General features: G+C 29.0%; 1 protein-coding gene across 1 annotated transcript in view; it reads left to right on the top strand.

Annotated features, from left to right (window-relative positions):
* LOC127278945 (xylulose kinase) overlaps nucleotides 1-23,589 on the top strand; it is a 46,421-nt gene continuing 22,832 nt past the window's right edge. Inside the window, exons 1-5 of the mRNA XM_051300916.1 lie at nucleotides 1-392; nucleotides 4,860-4,942; nucleotides 21,465-21,618; nucleotides 22,060-22,239; nucleotides 22,348-22,449. Coding sequence (XP_051156873.1) covers nucleotides 339-392; nucleotides 4,860-4,942; nucleotides 21,465-21,618; nucleotides 22,060-22,239; nucleotides 22,348-22,449 — 573 coding nt within the window. The 5' untranslated portion in view covers nucleotides 1-338. The remainder of the gene's footprint in view (nucleotides 393-4,859; nucleotides 4,943-21,464; nucleotides 21,619-22,059; nucleotides 22,240-22,347; nucleotides 22,450-23,589) is intronic.

Below are 23,589 nucleotides of genomic sequence, written 5' to 3'. Positions count from 1 at the left end.
GAATTGCATAAAGCGTACAGAATGCATTTGTGAATAAATTAACAATACAAAACGCATTGATAGTATAAGCTATACTTTGACTTGAGTCAGTAATTTATCGTTTTTCCATACGGATTGTTGGAAATTTTTAAAAGGAAGAAAAAAAAGTTTAAAACATTAAACGCATCAAAAACTGTAGTATTACCGCTATCAGCCACCCACTATTATACATTTGATACCACTTGTTCGAATTATTCCTCATCGTTCCTTAGTTTAGAAACCGGTTTCACTTTTTCTGTTCCGCCGTCCGTGACCACTACAGTTCCTATACATTATACACTTCTACGTTCCACATAGATATGGATGAACCACACAACGCAACATACTTAGGTCTAGATCTTAGTACACAACAGGTAAATTTTTTTAATAATCTACAAATTTCTTCTGCTTTTTCTCTATATATTCTCATTTTTTCAATTATATTGATTTCGTACCTATTCTTTTCTTTTAAACATCTTGTAAATTAATAATTGAAAATGTTTATGATTTTGTTGTGTTATTTTGTGTACAATATTATAGACTTTATGTGATATCTGTTTATTGATGTTTCAATAAGAATCTTAAGATTTACAGAATGCATTAATAAAATCAGAATAATTATTATTGAATAGTAATTTTAATTTTCCTAATAATTAGAATATAAAAAAAAACACGAAAAATAATATATTCTTATGCTATAAACAAGCATCAATTTGACATTTCAGTTGGTAGTGCGCAGGCGTCATTCTTATTCCTCTGTCCCATAATAATATATTGAATCAAACAATTCAAATCTTTATATTTATCTTAAATTTTCAAAATTTAACATCACTAATTGTAAGAATTATCAACTTGTAAATTTTTTGATCCGTTGTATTAGATTAAAATATTTGGAGTCTTTTTCATGCTTTTTAAACCCTTTTTGTTGAATTCAATTAAACTGTCAGCAATATTTAAGTTATAGTTCATCAAACCGGTTGAAAATTTTTATGTTATTTAATAGAATTAAATTAATTTCAATTTTAATCTACTACTCTATCGGAATTAGAATTTGTACGTTTTTATGTTAAAAATTAAAATGTATGCGGATGAAATTATCTCTATAGAAATTAAAACAAAAATTCAAAAATATAATTAATTTGAAAGTTATATGGTTATTACGAATTCAACTACATTTGCAAACATTTTAAGGGCAAAATTTTTTTAAGCCCGTTTACATGTGTATAAATTTTTAATTTCTTTTTCATTCAATCTTTTTTTACCTCGGACAGATTAGTAATTAGTAATTTCAAAAACTGCAATTAAAATTAAATTTAATTCGTCCTCCATATACTGGAATCTATATATAATTTTATATTACAGATTTCTTAGAGTATTATTAATTATATTGTTAATTAAATAATTTAATTCTTAATTATTATTAGAATTCAGTCTACTAAAACTTTTAATGAATTCTGTTGCATTAAATCTTCTTGCAATTAGAAAATTAATATAAATAAATTAATGAATATAATTAATTGATCTTATAATTATAGAAAGCTTTATAATTATACAGGTTTTTGAGAAAACTGAAGAGTCAGTGTCAAGTATGAACTCGTAGTATTATGACGTAGACAAAATAGTGACCCGGGTCACTGTTTATCTCATTTAATGATAACGCATGTCATATCAGAAATACTGCAGAAAAATTATATATATTTGCATTCTACTTTGACATTTTTGATATATGGTAAACTCGAGTATAATTCGGACAGTGTACTGATACTCGGACACTTTTATGTTTTTTGTCGAAATAAATAATAATACTCATTATCAAAATTACTTTATAAAATGCATTGATCAAATCTATGAGGCTTATATTTTATAAAAATGTTTCCATTTTATAAAATATATGAAGAAAAAAATATAGGGGAGAGCGGGGCAAAGCCGCTGATGTAACATTTATTTATAAATATTTTTGTTATTACACCTTCAATTGACGTGATTTTTTTTCTATTTCATCTAAAACTAATTAATAACAAATTTCAATAGTAATTATTTAATTTATTATAAGCTTGATTAATTAATTTAATTATTTTCAAAGAAATGCAAAAAAATGGCTTTGCCCCGTATGGCGGGGCAGCGACGTTTTTGCTTATATTTTTTAAAGGTAGAAAATTATAGCCTTTAAAACTGTACGAAGTTACAGTAAATGACCTAATATCTTTGAAACATAAGTATTTTATACATTTTTTAAAGAGTTTTAAGTTATTTTATAAAAAATATCAATACTTGTATTTTTAACCTCACATTTTGAATTCAACTCTTCACTTTTTCGTTGAAAAGTCTACTTTACCGACTGTTCAAATTCAAAAATAATTTAAATAACGGCGCGAAAATATGAAATATTAATATTATATTTACATAAAATTTATCATTTTTTTAATGTTAATAATAAATTTGAATACTAATAAATTAATTTATGTTCTAAAAGAAATATTATTTTAAAATTATACAATTTTAATATATTATATAATAAAAACAGATTTTTTACATACAAATAACTAATTTCCTTTATTTTATTTGATTTTGTAAAATAATGTAACATAATAATATAGGTAATGTAAGATAATAACAATAATAATAAAAAATAATTAAATTGAAATATGCAATTTTTGAAAATAAATAAAAACAATTATTTAATATTATTTTATTTAATATTAATTTATTAATTTCAATTTATGTTTTGGTTAAAAAATCAGGTTAATATTTGTTGACACTTGATTCATGTGAAGTTAGAAAAACTTCAAATATGAAGGTAATGCAGATTTTCATTTTCAACTGTTTTTACGAAACACTTTTTAAACGGCTTTGCCCTCAATGACATACATTTTTTATTTTTAAAATTTAATTTATTTAAATAAAAAATAAAACCTAAATTTCATGCAGATCGTGTAGATAAATGTTTCATTTATTCAAGCAAAAAGTTTTTAAGAACTTAGTGCTTAAAACAATTTTTTAAATTTGAATCTTCGATCAACGAAATTTTCATCTCTTCCTTGCAAAAACTATTTTTATGTTATATTTCCTAATATATTTAATACTTTTTAGCTGTTTCTTTTCCAATCTATTGCTTTAATCGTATTAATAATAAACTGTTAACGAAAATGGTAATAGATTAGAAAGAAAGAAGATATTTCAAAAAACGCCTTTGCCCCGCTCTCCCCTATATATTTTCTTGTTTATCCAAAAACTCACAGTTTTCGACTACTGGCGCTATGTTCAAGTTGCACAACGAATTAATACAGATTAATCATAAAAGATGAAATTTATTAAATTATATAATTGGATATAGGTATTATGATCTTTAATTTAATTATTGAGCACAAACTTTTTATTTTTTACTTCATAAATTCATAATGTTCGTCTGTAATCATGATGTTCGAAAATAGCAACAGTGTCCGACTACTGCAGTTTTTGTGGCTTTTTATTAAAATGTTTATATTCTATTAAATTAATTAATTTTCTTAATTATCTTTTTTCAAAAACTTCAAAATTTAATTTAAATTTAATCAGTTTCAAACGAATTCATTGAAGTTTTAAAAAATATTTACGCCATATTGGATCCGCCATTTTGAATTCGCCACTTTTTATTTGAAAGAGTATGAGCTGATGATTATTTTGAGCTGTATAGGTATTAAATTGATTTTCGTTGAATAAATTTTTAGAAGAAATTCTGACATTGACGTGTAACATCCCATATACATTTTTTTCAATGTAGAATAAAAAAAATGGTTGCAATCAAATCTAAATTTGAACCAGCCAATCAAATGTTCTTCATAAGAAACTGTACAGTTAAAATAAGTGTACCTTTTCGCATCGAATTGATTCGTCTTGGTTAAAATAAGTGAAGTTCCAGTGTAATAGATAGTTTAAATAATGATAAAGTTCTTTAATAAATGAAATTAAACAGTTTTAACAATTCTTGTATTTATGATTTTTTCAATAAAACGCAGTTGGCACAGAAAGAAACTTATGAAGACTTAAAATTTGAGCCACTCACTGAAAAAAAATTCTGGTTAGGCTATATTTAACATTACTTTCTAGTTATGTTAACCAGAATTCTAGTTGAATTAACTAGAATTCTCGTTAAAATAACCAGAATTCTGGTTAACCTAACCAGAATCAAAATGTTAAATATACCCTAACCAGAATTCTGGTTATTCTAACTAGAATTCTGGTTATTCTAACCAGAATTTTTTTTCAGTGCTCTACCTAACCGTTTTAAGAAATACTTAAATAAAATATTTCGTGCGTGTTTTCACAAAACTATCGTAATTTAAATAATAAAAAAACGTATGTGAAAAATTAGAAAGCGACCGTAATGCAAGTGAGATTTTATCTCCGTAAAATTCAAATAAAAATCAAAGTACTTTAAAAGTGATTAAATAATATTTTACAACTATTGCTATTAAATATTTTATACTTTATTCAAGATATGTATTGTAAAATGATTTTTTTATTATCTTCAATCATAATTCATCATTAATGTATAAAGAAAACTTTAAAGTTGCTGATTTTTATTTAGTTTGCAAATTTTTTTTAATATTGAAACTATCATTTCATATAAAAAGCTAGAATTTTTTACTATTTTTTATTTATATCCATCAGTAATTTTTAATTGTTTCTTTATATAATCTAACAAGAAAGTATATTTACACATTAATATCCGCGGTAACGTAAATGCAAACTCAAAAACCAATAAACAAAAAACCAAAAAAATTTATATTATATAGTGAAATTGTTTTTGTTAATTGATGTATAAAAATTATTTTGACAAATATAAAATTTATTTATTTCAGCTAAAGGCAATAGTCGTCAACAGTGATCTCCAAGTTATATGCGAAACGAATGTTCAGTTCGATAATGATTTACCCGAATTCAGGTATGTTGAATATTGTTATAGGTTTATTTTTATGCAGTCACGAAGTAGTTTAAGGGGCGACGTAACGCCTATGGTAGATTCCGTTGAAAGGCAGCCATGAAATTATGTTCTACATATCTCAGATTTTTCTCAATCAGGCGATGAGAGCGCGATGCACGTGAGTTTCCTTGAGGTAGCACCACTTTTCAGAAGGCAATGGTATCATATTAAAATTTTTTTTTTGCAAGTTGTGAAATCAAAATTTTTTATTCCATCCATTTTTCACATAAAATTATTTTGTTCCAATGGTACATTTTTAAATGTATTAACATTGAATTAATATTATAGTCCAATCAAATTAGTCGAAAAAGAAGGCATATCATGTTTTAATTCAGGACCTCAATTTTTTTGCTTAAACTCTTTATTTTGAGGTAAAAATAAAGTACCTAAATTCGGTACTTCGAACTCCTACCGGAATCTAAAAATTTTTTAAGATATAGGTGCAAAAAATCAGTTTTTTGCAAATTGCCGCTGTCCATGACATTTTAGCATAAAAATAGTTATTATAAAAAAGAAAGTGTATAAAATTCTGAGTAATTTGAAAAAAAACAAACTCTGTAGCTCAAAAATTGACCGAGATATAGCTTCCGCAAAAAAAACCCATTTTTTCGAGATTTTATCTAAAATCCGGTATTTTTCAGTTTTTCCAATATAGCTTTGAAACAAATGATTTTTTGAAAAAATGACCAACAGGAAAGTTAAAGCTGACAAAATTGCTGACAATTTACAGAAAAGAACAATGTAATAACTAATAGTTCCCGAGATACAGTCTCTCAAAGTTGACCCGTTTGAGGTTTTACATAGAATTTCATTTTATTACCATTGATATGTAAAATCTTAAAAGGGTCAAAATTGAGAGACTGTATCGCGGAAACTATGAGAGATATTACATTGTTCTTTTTTGTAAATTGTTAGCAATTTTGTCAGCTTTATAACTTTCCTGTTGGTTGGTCATTTTTTCAAAAAATCATTTGTTTCAAAGCTATATTGGAAAAAATGAAAAATATCGGATTTTAAATAAAATCTCGAAAAAATGGGTTTTTTTGCGAAAGCTATATCTCGGTCAATTTTTGAGCTACAGGATTCATTTTTTATCAAATTACTCAGAATTTGATACACTTTCTTTTTTATAATAACTATTTTTATGCTAAAATGTCATGGAAAGCGGCAATTTGCAAAAAACTGATTTTTTGCACCTATATCTTAAAAAATTTTTAGGTTCCAGTAGGAGTTCGAAGTACCAAATTTAGGTACTTTATTTTTACCCCAAAATAAAGAGTTTAAGCAAGTCCTGAGTTAAAACATTTAAAAATGTTAACTTAACTGGACTATTAATATTACTTTTTTTGTGATATGATAAATATACACTGTAAAATAAAATTATAAAAATACATTTAATTCAAGTACCCAATTTATGCATTTTATAATATGCACATTTCAGTCTTTAAAACATGAGGCATTTCATATGAGAATACGGGGTCATGTCTCGGATTTTTCTCAAAATTCGGTAAATTGTAGTGATAGTGGTGCTAAATAAGTGTACAAATTTTGAATTTGAAATTTTTAATATTTTTCGAGATACTTACAATAACAAATTAGAACAATATTTTTTTGCTTTACTTATAACTTTTTATCCACTAAAAATAGAGAAAAATGTTGAGAATGTTTTTTACGCAAAAGACCTTAAACTTTTAGAAAAAAATTATTTTTTAAACAATTTGTTTAAAAAATAAAACTTGTTTATAAGTTTTAAACATGTTCTCCCTCATTTTGAATATTGTTTAAGTCATAATAAATGGATGATTAAATTTTTGAGATGGCATTATTTTTTGTTTTCGAGATATTAATTAATTAACTAACAAAAGTTAATAAAAATGAAATATTTTACAAACAAATAAAATTAGAATAATTTAAAAAATACCATTCCAATGCTTATCGAAATCCGCATCCAACGAGCCCTATATGAACTATTTTGGATAAACGGGTGTTAAATTAATAATTAATAATAAAAATTATTTAAATAAATAATTAATAACATTTGAAGAAATGAAGATAAATCGTCAATTCTCTTTTTATTTGGAAGATCATCTAATTCTGCGTCAGATAAAACCAGTGTAAATAGCATTTTTAACAATCCAAATTAGTAACAGATGATTATTGAAAATCGTTGTTTCAGAACCCCACGGCACAACTCGGCAGAGGTTTCCTACCTACTAAGCATGGTATTTTTCAGTCTTTCTTTAAATAACATTTTATAATTAATTTTCGATTCTTAGTAATACTAAGGGTCAGTTTCACCAACTCCGGTTAAAAGTTAATCAGCGATTAAATCCTTAACCGACCAATCATGAGCGGTTAAATTGGCTTTAATCGCTGATTAACTTTTAACCTGAGTTGGTGAAACTGGCCCTTAATGTTCTTTTTTTGCCGCAGAATTAGATGATCTTCCAAATAAAAAAAGAATTGACGATTTATCTTCATTTCTTCAAATGTTATTAATTATTTAAATAATTTTTATTATTAATTATTAATTTAACACCCGTTTATCCAAAATAGTTCATATAGGGCTCGTTGGATGCGGATTTCGGTAGGGTAAATCCGGAGGAGTTGGCCATAGTTTTTTTAAAGGCCTGTAAAAATAAGAAGAAAGTGATTTATGTATTAACTTTTATTCACACAAATTTGAAAGTATCAAATTGATACCAAAAATATCAAATTGATACAAATTTTTATATCAATTTGATATTTTTGGTATCAATTTGATACTTTTAAATTAGTGTGTTGCTAATTAAACATTGAACATTTAACTTACAAATAATAATAGAAATGATAAATTTTTTAAATGTAAAAATCTTAAAATTAATATTTTTTAAAAAACACGTTTGGCCATCTCTCCCGGTATGTACGGGGAAGATGGCCATAGGCGTACGGGAGAGATGTGCAGTACTTTAAAATAATTCTTTGGCTTTTCGCTTTATCAGAATTCTTAATTTAAAGTGATTAATGTCTGTTGGGGTTTCAGCAAACTACAAACTTCTTAAGACTCGTTATACGAGCCTGTACTCCTTGTACTTCTCCTTATTATACTTAATATAGTCAGTCTTTGCTCACCATTCGAGCTGCTACACTAAAAGTTGCCGGCACATAAATTATATAATAAAGTTCTCTTATTTCTTATATTTCTCGCTTACTTATAAAAAAGGCTCAAATAAATTGAAAGGCTTTGTTGACTCGGATTGGGCCAGTTGTAATCAAGATAGAAGATCCTACACTGGCTATGTATTTACTCTTGGCAATGGAGCTGTAACTTGGGAGACAAAGAAGCAGCAAACTGCGGCACTTTCTACAACTGAAGCCGAGTACATGGGACTCACTGAATCAACAAAAGAGGCAATTTATCTAACCAGATTTCTTAAAGAAATTGGATTTTGGAATCAGAAAATTGTCGACCTTTATAACGACAATCAAGGAGCTCAAAGACTAGCAAAAAATCCTATTCATCACTCAAGAACCAAACATATAGATATTAGACAACATTTCATCAGAGATGCGATTCAACGAGGAATGATCAATATAAAATATATGGAATCAGCTGAGTTGATGGCAGATGTTTTGACGAAAGCATTACCCGGATCTAAATATCAAAATTCTTTAGTGAAGTTTGGACTAAGATTGTTGTAAATTGTTGTGTTGTTTACGCTTGAGGGGAAGTGTTGGAGTTTCAGCAAGCTACAAACTTCTTAAGACTCGTTATACGAGCCTGTACTCCTTGTACTTCTCCTTATTATACTCAATATAGTCAGTCTTTGCTCACCATTCGAGCTGCTACACTAAAAGTTGCCGGCACATAAATTATATAATAAAGTTCTCTTATTTCTTATATTTCTCCTTTTATTTCTAATATTCTCATCAGGTTATGCGCCCAGAACGCCGCAGTGAAATAAACAGTGACAATTTTAAGTGCTGTTAAGTTTAATTAATTTTTTGTTCAACTGTTCAGTGGCCACGTGCGCCCACGTGTTCAATAAAAGGAAAGCGTGCCTTTTTTTGTGAAAGTTTTCATCATGAATCCTTCACATTCGATGCGAATAGAAGTCTTGGGCAAAGAAAACTTTGATACTTGGAAGCTCCAAGTAAAAGCTCTCTTAGTTAAAACCCTACCGAAAGAGTGGTACTGGAATGGTACTGAATTGGACTTGGCTTGAGTTCCACTTCAGTACCACTACCTGATAACCCATAAGAAGACATTTTTAAAGTACTTTAACAATAGTTTTAAAGGTATATAAGATCAACAAACCGTCTCTCGCGAAATACGTGTAAAACAGCAAAAAAAAACATAATAGTTTGTAGAAAATTTCTGTTAAGTTTGGAAATTATATTGCAATCCCTCCTTGAACAATAGACCCCTAGGTCCTTTGTTGAAGGATTAAAATTTTAACCCGAGTTTTATTGCTTAAAAAATTTGTAATTTTAATAACTCAACTTTAAAAAATATATATTCAGATTCGTTAATATTTCCAGATTATGAATATCTAAAATTTATCATAAAATAATTACATTTAAAAAAGTTATAATTTATCTCGTATACCTTAAGTTTGATAAAAAAATGGACATCATTTTTGAATTTAGCTGACAAAGGAAATATCATATGCATAATAATGTATGAAAATAATATAAATCCATGAAAAACAAATATAATATTGAAATAAATATAAAGTTTTAGTTTAAACATATTGAAAAAGCTAGTCGCTTTTCACTTTTATGAGGGTATTAACGGTAACTCGACCCTTTTCGCAGGTAAATTTCCCAGTTCCATTTCAGTACCAAAATGCACCAAATTAGTACTGAGTTGGTACTGAGCCCTCAGTTCCAATTTCCCAGTACCAATCCAGTACCACTCTTTCGGTAGGGAAACGACGCCTGGGAATATGTAAGTAATGGAGAAATTACAAGACCTACAGAAGGTACTTTAAAATAATTCTTTGGCTTTTCGCTTTATCAGAATTCTTAATTTAAAGTGATTAATGTCTGTTGGGGTTTCAGCAAACTACAAACTTCTTAAGACTCGTTATACGAGCCTGTACTTCTTGTACTTCTCCTTATTATACTCAATATAGTCAGTCTTTGCTCACCATTCGAGCTGCTACACTAAAAGTTGCCGGCACATAAATTATATAATAAAGTTCTCTTATTTCTTATATTTCTCCTTTTATTTCTAATATCCTCATCAGGTTATGGGCCCAGAACGCCGCAGTGAAATAAACAGTGACAATTTTAAGTGCTGTTAAGTTTAATTAATTTTTTGTTTAACTGTTCAGTGGCCACGTGCGCCAACGTGTTCAATAAAAGGAAAGCGTGCCTTTTTTGTGAAATTAGTTTTCATTATGAATCCTTCACATTCGATGCGAATAGAAGTCTTGGGCAATGAAAACTTTGATACTTGGAAGCTCCAAATAAAAGCTCTCTTAGTTAAAAATGACGCCTGGGAATATGTAAGTGGAGAAATTACAAGACCTACAGAAGTGGAAGGAAACGAAGGTGCCGCAGCGGCATTGGCCTGGGACACGGCCGACAGAAAAGCTCATTCTGATCTCATTTTAGCGATTCATCCTTTAGAGCTGAAACAAATTAAGCATTGTCAAACCTCTCATGATATTTGGGAACATTACATGCGATATATCAGTCGAAAGGTCCTGCCAGGAAGGCAACTCTTTTAAAGACATTAACTTTACACAAGATGGCCGAAGGAGATGACGTTCGGTAACATATTCGTGAATTTCTGGACGCTGTCGATAAGCTTCATGAAATGGAAATCATCATTAACGAAGATCTACTAACTATCATGTTACTATATAGTTTGCCAGAAAGTTATGAAAATTTTAGGTGTGCAATAGGAACTCGTGACAATCTTCCAACACCAGAAGCTCTAAAAATTAAAATTATCGAAGAAAGCGATGCCAGAAAATCAAAGGACAACGAGGGAAACGCGAACGCCATATTTGTCAAACGTAGTAGCTATCCATCCCAGAAATTTAAAAAGAAGGGGAAGGAGGAGAATAATGAATCAAAAGATAAGAAATATTTCCCCTTTGCTTGCCATCGATGCGGAAAGGTGGGACATAAGATAGCGGATTGTAGTGTAAAGGGAGCGAAGAAGAGACTTCCTACCTCAGAGAAAACCAGTAACGTAGAAGAACTGGATTTTTTGATTACTGAAAAAGGAGAAACAGCCTTGAAGACTGATAATAATTCATGCTCGAACAATAAGTGGTGCCTCGATAGTGGTTCTAGTTCTCACATGTGTAGTGATCGAAGTAAATTCATTGACAGTGAACAATGTGACAATGTGAAGTTAAGTTTGGCAAATTGTGCCACTACAAATGTGTTATCCAAAGGAAAAGTAAAAGTGGCAATAAGTGATGGTGAGTGTGAAAAAGAATTAAATTTGGAAAACACGTTGCTTGTTCCTGACTTAAGAACCAATTTAATTTCTGTTGGTAAAATGGCTGACAAAGGATACGAAGTGATTTTTAAAAAAGGTGAGGCAGTGATTCGCGATCAAAATGGTAAAGAAAAATTACTAGCTCAACGAAGTGAAGGACTCTATTATATACTGGAAAATAAAAACAGTGCACAATTGTTATCCGAAGTGAATGTAAACTCAAGTTTAGAAATTTGGCATAAAAGACTCGGTCATTTAAATTATAAAGACTTAAAAACTCTTTTAAAGGAATTAAAAATTGATTTTTGTGAAGGGGAAGAAATACTAAATTGTGAAACGTGTATCAATGGTAAATTTTCACAAAAACCTTTTCCAAAGTTTTCCTCGCGTAAAACAGAACTCCTAGATATAGTGCATTCAGACCTGTGTGGTCCTATGCGGACAACATCGATAGGTGGTTCGAAGTATTTAATGACTTTTGTCGAAGACTTTTCAAAAATGTGTACAGTGAAGTTTTTAAAATCAAAAGATGAAGCATTGCAAGCTATTAAGGATTACCGAAATATAGTAGAAAATCAAACAGGACGAAGGATAAAAGTTCTGCAAACAGATAACGGTAAAGAATATATAAATAATGAATTTAATAAATATTTAAAGGAACACAGAATTTTAAGAAGACTTACCATTCCCCATACACCTCAGCAAAACGGCGTGGCGGAGCGTAAAAACCGTACGCTAATAGAGATGTCAAGATGTTTAATTCTCGAAGCAAATCTTTCAAAACCTTTTTGGGCGGAGGCTGTGGCAACAGCCAACTACATTAGAAACAGATGCCCTTCAAGGAGTATCAAAGGTCACCCTATTGAAAAAAAACACGTATAATTGTACGTATAATAATACGTATTATTATACGTATAATTATACGTATTATTATACGTATAATTATACGTATAATTATACGTATTATTATACGTATAATTATACGTATTATTATACGTATAATTATACGTATAATAAGACATACGAATTTGAAACAAGAATTATACGTATAATAATACGTATAATTAATTATACGTATAATAATACGTATAATTAATTATACGTATAATAATATGTATAATTATACGTATTATTATACGTATAATTATAATTCTATTAAAAATAGAATAATAGAATAGAATAATAATAGAATAATTAGTAGCAAAATTGCGCTGAAAATTTTTAGAAATTTTAAAATGCAAATTAAATTTCACGAAAAAAAATATCGTCTAATGTCAATTCAAGCAGTCACCCATCCAAGTACTAACCGCGTCCAACGTTGCTTAACTTCCGTGATCTGATGAGAACTTGTTCCTTCGCCTTGGTGTTTCCGCTGTCTTGTCTTGATTAATAACTTTGTCGTATAAGTATCACTAAAAGTGAGGTGCGATACAATACTTATACGACAAAGTTATTAATCAAGACAAGACAGCGGAAACACCAAGGCGAAAGAACAAGTTCTCATCAGATCACGGAAGTTAAGCAACGTTGGACGCGGTTAGTACTTGGATGGGTGACTGCTTGAATTGACATTCGACGATATTTTTTTTCGTGAAATTTAATTTGCATTTTAAAATTTCTAAAAATTTCCAGCGCAATTTTGCTACTAATTATTCTATTCTATTATTCTATTTTTAATAGAATTATAATTATACGTATAATAATACGTATTATTATACGTACAATTATACGTGTTTTTTTTCAATAGGGCAAATTCCATATAAACTTTGGAAAAAGAAATTGCCTAATTTATCTTATCTTCAGATTTTTGGAAGAAGAGGACATTGTTTGAATAAAACACCAGGAAATGATAAGCTCAATAAGAAAACATATGAATGTGTGTTCCTAGGATATTCAGAAGAAAGCAAAGGTTATCGAGTTTGGTTAACGGAACTAAAAAAGGTATACATCACTAGAGATGCAGTTTTCCTCAATGATTTTCTACCGAAGTCACCTTTGGAAAAAGAAATTGGAAATGAAGATTCTGCGAAGGATCATCAGGATGACCCGAAACAGGAAAATAAAAATTTAGAATGGAAGGACATTGAAGAATCACAAACACAATCAAAAGTGTTACCAGATACTAATATAAATGATCATTCTGTTGATCATGAAGATGAAGAAGATGAAGATTTTCTTGGATTTGAACCTGAAAATAATGAAGAACGTCAAAGATTACCTGGACGACCTCGACTTGTCAAAACTGGAATAAGGGGAAGACCTAAGAAGATTTACAACTTCAGTAAGTTGGCTATAAGTGATGATCATTTTCCATGTGCGAATATAGACGAAGTGTCCTTGAAAGAAGCCCTCACAGGGGACGAAGCAGAAGAATGGAAAATTGCAATTAAAAGTGAATTCGATGCACTCATAAAAAATAAAACTTGGATCTTAACAGATCGACCTGCAAATCGAAACATCATTGGTTCCAGACTTGTTTTAAGAAACAAGTATAATGCTGATGGAGAATTAGAAAAACGGAAAGCTCGAGTAGTTGCAAAAGGATACACACAACGTCCTGGTCTCGATTTCAATGAGACCTTTGCACCAGTAGTACGTCTTAGTTCAGTCAGATTGTTGATGGCTTTAGCTGTTGAGAATAATATGATCATTCATCAAGTCGATATAACTACTGCTTTCCTAAATGGTCACCTTGAAGAAGAAGTTTTTATGGAGATTCCTGAATTATTTCAAGAATTGTTACCTGCGATTGCAATGAAAGAAAATTTACAAAAAAGGAAAATTTGGAAGATAACTCAGCATCATATATGTTAAAACAATTCGAAGAAGGAAATAAAGTATGTTTAATGAAAAAATCTTTATACGGCTTGAAGTAGGCTGGATATCAATGGCATAAACGATTGACTGCAGAATTGAAAGCTTTCGGATTAAAACCATTAAATTCCGATATTTGTGTATATGTCAGTAATGATCAAGGACGATCATTAATTGTTGCAGTATATGTTGATGATCTTATCATAATTTCTAACGATCTAGAATGTATTAATCATTTTAAACAAAATTTAAAGTCACGTTTTGAAATGGTTGACCTTGGAAGAATCTAATATTGTCTTGGCATGGAATTTAATCAACAAAATGATTTATTAACGATTTCGCAAAGCGGATATATCGAAGCAATTCTCAAGAAGTTCAAGATGGAGGATTCAAAACCTATTTCTACGCCTATGGATCCAAACACAAAATTTTCAGAAGAAGATGATCTACCAGAAGATTCTGATCATTACCCTTTTAGAGAATTGATAGGAAGTTTAATGTACCTAGCTGTTGGTACACGACCCGACATCATTTTTTCAGTTAATTATCTTAGTCAATTTAATAATTCTTATGATAAACGACATTGGATTGGAGCAAAAAGGATTCTACGCTATTTACGTGGATCAACTAATTTAGGGCTTACTTATAAAAAAGGCTCAAATAAATTGAAAGGCTTTGTTGACTCGGATTGGGCCAGTTGTAATCAAGATAGAAGATCCTACACTGGCTATGTATTTACTCTTGGCAATGGAGCTGTAACTTGGGAGACAAAGAAGCAGCAAACTGCGGCACTTTCTACAACTGAAGCCGAGTACATGGGACTCACTGAATCAACAAAAGAGGCAATTTATCTAACCAGATTTCTTAAAGAAATTGGATTTTGGAATCAGAAAATTGTCGACCTTTATAACGACAATCAAGGAGCTCAAAGACTAGCAAAAAATCCTATTCATCACTCATGAACCAAACATATAGATATTAGACACCATTTCATCAGAGATGCGATTCAACGAGGAATGATCAATATAAAATATATGGAATCAGCTGAGTTGATGGCAGATGTTTTGACGAAAGCATTACCCGGATCTAAATATCAAAATTGTTTAGTGAAGTTTGGACTAAGATTGTTGTAAATTATTGTGTTGTTTACGCTTGAGGGGAAGTGTTGGGGTTTCAGCAAGCTACAAACTTCTTAAGACTTGTTATACGAGCCTGTACTCCTTGTACTTCTCCTTATTATACTCAATATAGTCAGTCTTTGCCCACCATTCGAGCTGCTACACTAAAAGTTGCCGGCACATAAATTATATAATAAAGTTCTCTTATCTTTATATTTCTCGTTTTATTTCTAATATCCTCATCAATGTCTTCTTTTCTTCTCCTGACCACATTTCGAACATTTATCAATAAATTCAGTGCAATTTTCATGAAGCCAAAGGTGACAATCATTGCACTGAATCCAGTCTTCAATAAGCGCTCTCTGTTTGTCTGTCCCCCATTTTTTTCAAAATTTCAAATTTTTTTTTAATCCTGCGTAAATGAGTCTTAAAGTGTACGATCTAAGCTTTAATTTAAGCATATGTGTCTAGCACGTCTGGTTAAGGAATAAAAAAATAATGAAAACCCTCAAAAACACTGTTTTTGGAGACTTTACCTCCACTTTATTCAAAATCCTGCTGTGATACGCAATTTTGGAACCCGGAATCAGGTTCAGCACATAAAAATACATTGGAAACCACTCCGCTATATATATAAAAAGTCTTATTTTGTAGACCTGTGTTATGATTGTTTATAAACGATTTTAAGATTTAATTACACAATAGTGATTACATATTTTATTTGATCATATTTAAATTTAAATCTTTGTTGGAGTGTCTTGTTGTAATATATGTCATAAAAAATGTCATTTGCCACAGAATTAAAGTTTTTTTTAGCGAACACACGAATCTCAAGGGTGCCAATAACTTAATCAGTATGGCCATCTCTCCTAATGTCAGGAGACAAATTGACACAACTAAAATATAAATAAATAAATAAAATTTTTGAATAAAATTAAAGTTATGACAAAGCTTGGGTCATGTACTTTACAAAAAAACATGAAATTCAAAAATATTCTATAAAATAACAAAACACCAGTGAGAAACGTAAACTCATCACTTTTTTCCGAACTAGTCAAAATAACAAATCAGATTTTTACATACTTTTTCAATATTTTTCGTGAAGTTTTTTCTTTTAATTGTGTTTTGCCACAAAACAAAGCGAACTAATCTTTAATAAGCGATACCTAGCAGCAAATTATATAAAATATTTGAATTGGCCATATCTCCCGCATGGCCAACTCCCCCGCACTTACCCTAATCATTGGAATGGTATTTTTAAAATTATTCTAATTTTAATTGTTGGTAGAATATTTAATTTTTTATTAACTTTTGTTAGTTAATTAATTAATATCTCGAAAACAAAAAATAATGTCATCTCAAAAATTTAACCATCGATTTATTATGACTTAAACAATATTTAAAATGAGGGAGAACTATGTGTCATGTAAGAAACTATATAGGATCCTATGAAAAATCATATAGGAAATTGAGACATGATTTGAAGTAGGATTCGATGTAAATTCTAATAAACGTATTCTTAGGTAATAAATTATGTAAATTCCTATGAGAAATCCTACAATTTTTTCTGGTCACATTTTTTCCTTCAATTTCTTATGTCAATTTCCTTCATGTTTTCTCATTAAAAAACATACCAAAATTCATTGCTCAATCTTTAACCAGAAATTTTCCTATATCAAATCAAACATCAAATCTTTTTTCGATTCTTGAATAAAAAATTATTACAAAAAATCTGATATGAAATCATATTAAAAATCCTCACGTGGGATCATATATATGATTGATTTGAACGTAAGAAATGATATAGGATTTCATGTAGATTCTGAAATATCTATATCTAAGATTTCACATAGAATTATATAAAGGAAACAATATATGATTTCATATAGGAATTTTCAGTTGGCAGACGGCAGTTTATAAAAATTAAAAATCAAATAATATTACTGTAATTCATCTGAAAAGAAAAGAAATTGTGCTTTGCAATACACCTTCTGAGTTAGAGTTTCAGCTTTTATAGTATTCAAGACTGATCTCAACTGTGAGAAAACATATTATCACCATCTGGCGGCGTAAAAGTGGAACTATGATGATAATATCTATATTTGAATTTCCCATATAATTTCCTGTATAATTTCCGACATAATTTCTCATATAATTTCCGACTTGGTATCTTAGATGGACAATTAAAACAATGAAATCCACACATGACATCCCACATAAATTCCTATGTGCTGAATTCTTACATGAAATCCTATATAGGATCCTATAAAGGATTTTATATATGATACTACATAAAATTTTACATGGATTTTTATAATATATTTCTGTATGATGAATTCTTACATGAGATCCTATATAGGATCCTATAGAGGATTTTGTATACTATCCTACATAAGATTTTACATGGATTTTTATATATGAGAGATTCTTTTTCAATCGCCCCAGCCCAAAAAGTCAATGTTCTGGGATTGGCTTCATACTTTGGTAAATTGTTGTCCTATATGATAGTAATAAATCCTTAAAATATAAACTCATTAAAAAAATATTTGTAGAAAGTAGAGGGGGTTGAAGTTTTGACGTTAAGGGTAACATTGTCATTTTGAAATCCGTATAACTATGACAAAAGTTAATGGATTTTAATTTATCTATAATGAATTTTAATGCATTTTTCACGTACTTTTCAAAAATGTATACGAAATTTAAAAAAACAAGCGCGCTGAAACTAGCGAGCCGCCAGTCGCTAGATATCAGACGAATCTATAGGCGTCGACACGCACATCGCGTCACGGTGGGCAACAGTTCTAAACAGAACTGTCAGACATTCGCAGAGTTTTAGAATTGATTCTTAACAAATTAAAAAACATAAATTATTAACAAATAATAATAATAAATAATAAAATCAAACAAACAATCAAATACAATTTTTTAAAAATAGAATATCCGATGACAGGAGGATGGACCTGCTAGCTACTAAATTTAAATAATTAATTTTTCCTTAACCTCAAAGTCACTTGCAATTACCTGTGCAACAAATTTCTCATAAATAAATAATTATTTAATAATAAATAAAGACATAGGTGAATTAAAATTGAATTTTTTTTAAAAAACGACTATCTGATGGCCGGCGGCTCGACCTGCTAGCTACTAAATTTACATAATTATTTTTTTCTCAACCTCAAAGTCACTTACAATTACCTGTGCAACAAATTTCTAATAAATAAACAATTATTTAATAATAAATAAAAACATAGGTGAATTAAAATTGAATTTTTTTTAAAAAACGACTATCTGATGGCCGGCGGCTCGACCTGCTAGCTACTAAATTTAAATAATTATTTTTTTCTCAACCTGCTGGCTATTAAATTTAAATAATTAATTATTTTCAACCTCAAAGTCACTTGCAATTATTTTTGCAACAAATTTCTAATAAATAAATAATTATTTAAAAATAAATATAACTTTGAGATTAGAAATAAATTAATTATTTAAATTTAGTAGCTAGCAGGTCAAGCCGCCGGCCATCAGATAGTCGTTTTTTAAAAAAAATTCAATTTTCATTCGCCTAGGTTTATATTTATTATTAAATAATTGTTTATTTATTAGAAATTTGTTGCACAGGTAATTGTAAGTGACTTTGAGGTTGAGAAAAAAATAATTATGTAAATTTAGTAGCTAGCAGGTCGAGCCGCCGGCCATCAGATATTCGTTTTGTTGAAAAAAATTCAATTTTAATTCACCTATGTCTTTATTTATTATTAAATAATTATTTATTTATGAGAAATTTGTTGCACAGGTAATTGCAAGTGACTTTGAGGTTAAGGAAAAATTAATTATTTAAATTTAGTAGCTAGCAGGTCCATCCTCTTGTCATCGGATATTCTATTTTTAAAAAAATTGTATTTGATTGTTTGTTTGATTTTATTATTTATTATTATTATTTGTTAATAATTTATGTTTTTTAATTTGTTAAGAATCAATTCTAAAACTCTGCGAATGTCTGACAGTTCTGTTTAGAACTGTTGCCCACCGTGACGCGATGTGCGTGTCGACGCCTATGGATTCGTCTGATATCTGGCGGCTGGCGGCTCGCTAGTTTCAGCGCGCTAAAAAAAATTTTTTGACCCCTTTTTTTCAAAATCAACCCTTATTTTTCGTTTTTCACCCCTTCGGGTATTTTTTTTTTTTTTTTTTTATTTTCATTGGAAAGCTGAGTTTTTTTCCCATGAGCTATGTAAATATGAAAATGGGACAACAATAATTTTGTGAGAAACAGAATATTAAAGTAGGCGGTGCCGATAATATAAGGGTGCAGTTAAAGGTAACACGGTCATTTTCAAATCGGTATAACTATAACAAAAGTTAATGGATTTTAATTTATCTATAATGAATTTGAATGCATTTTTCACGTACTTTTCAAAAATGTATATAAAATTTAAAAAAAAAAATTTTCACCCCTTTTTTTTCAAAATCAACCCTTATTTTTCGATTTTCACTTTTTGGGCTGGGGCGATTGAAAAAGAATCTCTCATATATATATATATATATATATTTCTGTATGATGAATTCTTACATGAGATCCTATATAGGATTTTATGTAGGATCCTATACAAGATCCTACGTATGAACTCATATGGATTCCTATATAGGATCTCATATAAGAATTCATCATACAGAAATATATATATAAAAATCCATGTAAAATCTTATGTAGGATCATATATAAAATCCTATATAGGATCCTATATTGGATTTCATGTAAGAATTCATCACATAGGAATTTATGTGGGATGTCATGTGTGGATTTCATTGTTTTAATTGTCCATCTAAGATACCAAGTCGGAAATTATATAAAAAATTATGTCGGAAATTATATAGGAAATTATATGGGAAATTCAAATATAGATGTATATCATCATAGTTTCACTCTTACGCGGCCAGATGGTGCTAATTTTTTTGTCACAGTTGAGATCAGTCTTGAATACTATAAAAGCTGAGACTCTAACTCAGAAGGTGTATTGCAAAGCACAATTTCTTTTCTTTTCAGATGAATTACAGTAATATTATTTGATTTTTAATTAAATAATTTTTAATTTTTATAAACTGTTGTCTGCCAACTGAAAATTCCTATATGAAATCCTATATTGTTACCTTTATATAATTCTATATGAAATCTTAAATATAAATATTTCAGAATCTACATGAAATCCTATATGATTTCTTATGTTCAAATCAATCATATATATGATCTCACGTGAGGATTTTCAATATGATTTCATGTCAGATTATTTGTAATAATTTTTTATTCAAGAATCGAAAAAAGATTTGATGTATGATTTGATATAGGAATATTTCTGGTTAAGGATTGAGCAATGAATTTTGGTATGTTTTTTAGTGAGAAAACACGAAGGAAATTGACATAAGAAATTGAAGGAAAAAATGTGACCAGAAAAAATTGTAGGATTTCACATAGGAATTTACATAATTTATTACCTAAGAATACGTTTATAAGAATTTACATCGAATCCCACTTCAAATCATGTCTCAATTTCCTATATGATTTTTCATAAGATCCTATATAGTTTCTTACATGACACATAGGATTTTATGTGGATTTTAATATATAAATTTATGTGAGATCCTACATAAGATCCTATATGAGAATTTTCAGTAGGGAAATAAAGCAAAAAAATATTGTTCTAATTTGTTACTGTAAATATCTCGAAAAATATTAAAAATTTCAAATTCAAAATTTGTACACTTATTTAGCACCACTATCACTACAATTTTCCGAATTTTGAGAAAAATCCGAGACATGACCCCGTATTCTCATATGAAATGCCTCACATACATTATTGTAAATAAAGACTTACCTTTCTTCCACTTCTGTCGAATTTTAACTAGAATTGAATATTTTTAAACTTTGTCATACAAAATTCCGAATTTTCTCAGGAAAGGCACTACGGACGCATTATTAGAGAAAACTTAGATCTGTTGAACACAGAAGTGGGGTTGCTTTCCATGCATGGCGTTATGTCTCCTTATACTACTTCGTGCGTAACTAATATTTATTTAAAAGAGTTTAAAAAATATAAATAAACGTGTTAAATAGAACCTATGGAGGTGTACTTCAAAAAAAAGAAACACCCAACGTAGCGACAGCTCCTACCCTCATGTGGGTAAAGGCTTTGGATATGATTTTGGATAAACTCCGCGTTTGTGGTGTAGACTTTAGTAAAGTGGCATCAATATCTGGCTGTGCTCAGGTAATATTTTAAATATTTCAATACATCGCTATTATCGCCGCTATTATTAGTATGCCTGATAGCGTTTTCAATTTAGATACGTTAAACGCGGGATCGATCCCCTATAACCCAAATGATTTTTTTTGTAATTTTATTAAATTAAGAGTTTTGAACGGTCTTTGTAATTCTTTGGCAAAGAGAGATCTTAAATTATTATCGCCCTATAAAACCGACACTGAACGTGAAAATGATAAATATTGATATTAAAATACTTTTTTCTTGAAAATGACAGGTTCATTTCGTCCTGTCGCCATCAGATGGCAGAAGCATATATAGAGAGCATAATCATTTGAATTTAAAAACGTTTGCCAAGAGAAAAAATATGTTGAAGTATTTCTTGTAATACTTGTAGAAATATTTCGCAATTTTTTAATTTCAAAATTCATTTTATTGTTCCTTCAGCAACATGGAACTGTCTATTGGACAAAGGGCGGTAGAAATAGTTTAAAAACTTTAAATCCAGAAAAATTTCTACACGAACAATTAGCGATGTCTTTTTCTTCGACTTTATCTCCTGTATGGATGGACTCTAGTACAACCAAAGAATGTAAATTATTTGAAGAAACTGCAGGCAGCCCTGAAGTAAGATATTTTTTTTTAGAAAAAAAAAATAAATATTTACCAAAAACAATAAATTTCTCAAAAAAAATATTTTGTTTTAAACCCTAATAATAATTTCTAATTTTTTAGAAATTGGCCGAGCTAACAGGATCCCGTGCCTATGAGAGATTCTCAGGTCCACAAATTGCCAAAATTTCAAGCGAGAAGCCAGAAGTCTACAGTAGTACAGAGGTATTAACACTTGAGGCTTCCTTGAAAAATAAAGAGAACGACAGTTCATTGAGGTACTCGCGACGAATTGATATGAAAATATAGTAGAGTCGAGAAATGTGTTAATTTTAGTTTGGCGCCGGCTTAGCATTAATGAGACCAATTTGCTTGGCTTAACTTTGGATGAATTCTCAGATTCCAACTGACTTTTCCTTCTATACACAGCACGCGAAATTCTCTAAATATATCCCAACTAACTTGTGCAATGATTTTGTGATACTGAAGTAAAGATATTCAGGGAATTGGATATTTAAAAAATTCATATTAATTTTTTTAAAATAATTTCTCTAATAAGTCATTTATTATCTTTAAATTCTTTCCTATATTTTTAAATAGTATATCAAATCAAATATTGTATAAATTTTTAACTATATTTTCAAATATTTAAATGTTATATTTATTTATTTAAACAGACAGAACTCTTTGAGTAATTAAGTTTTATTTTAAAATTATTTTTAAATATAATTTAAAATTCAATATTTCTCTTCTATTTTCCAAAAATGTGAAAAATATTCATCGTGGATTAAAATTTATTTATTATCCCTTGTGTCATTTCCTGAATATCATACTTTAATAGCTCAGTATATGTTAAAATAACAACGCAAATTTCGTGAAAATTTCATGTGCTGTGTCAGATTTAAATATTTCATAATTCAAACTTGGGTTGTTGATATTATGTGTTTCGTAAATTTATAAATACTATTTTCTATTAAAATACCAGAATATAAATTTTTTAAATTTGAATAAATTGAAATTTTTAAAATATGTTTTATCTATCATTTATACAATGATGGAAAATATATTATCATTTATTTTAAGTAAATTACCTGATTGATTGTTTTAAAAATGTAAAAGTAATGTGTTAATCGCACATTAATTTTTACATTTTGCGCATATTTAAGGTAGAAATTACATCAGCAACCCAAGTTTTTTTTAATATTTAAGTGACTGATTTACTGTTTCTTCTTACAACAACCGGATATATATTTTTTTAATCCTGGGATATTTTTAAAATATTCACATTTCAAAAATATTCCAGGATATTTTAATTTCCGCCGATTGTCTGGTCCTGATTGCATTAAAAAATTAATTTAATTAATT

The sequence above is a fragment of the Leptopilina boulardi genome, unplaced genomic scaffold (assembly GCF_019393585.1).
Source record: "Leptopilina boulardi isolate dan_hultmark-lab unplaced genomic scaffold, ZJU_Lbou_2.1 LbouV2_213, whole genome shotgun sequence".
NCBI lineage: Eukaryota > Metazoa > Arthropoda > Insecta > Hymenoptera > Figitidae > Leptopilina > Leptopilina boulardi.
Note: the sequence above shows the minus strand (reverse complement) of the source record. Positions and strands in the feature narration are given on the sequence as shown.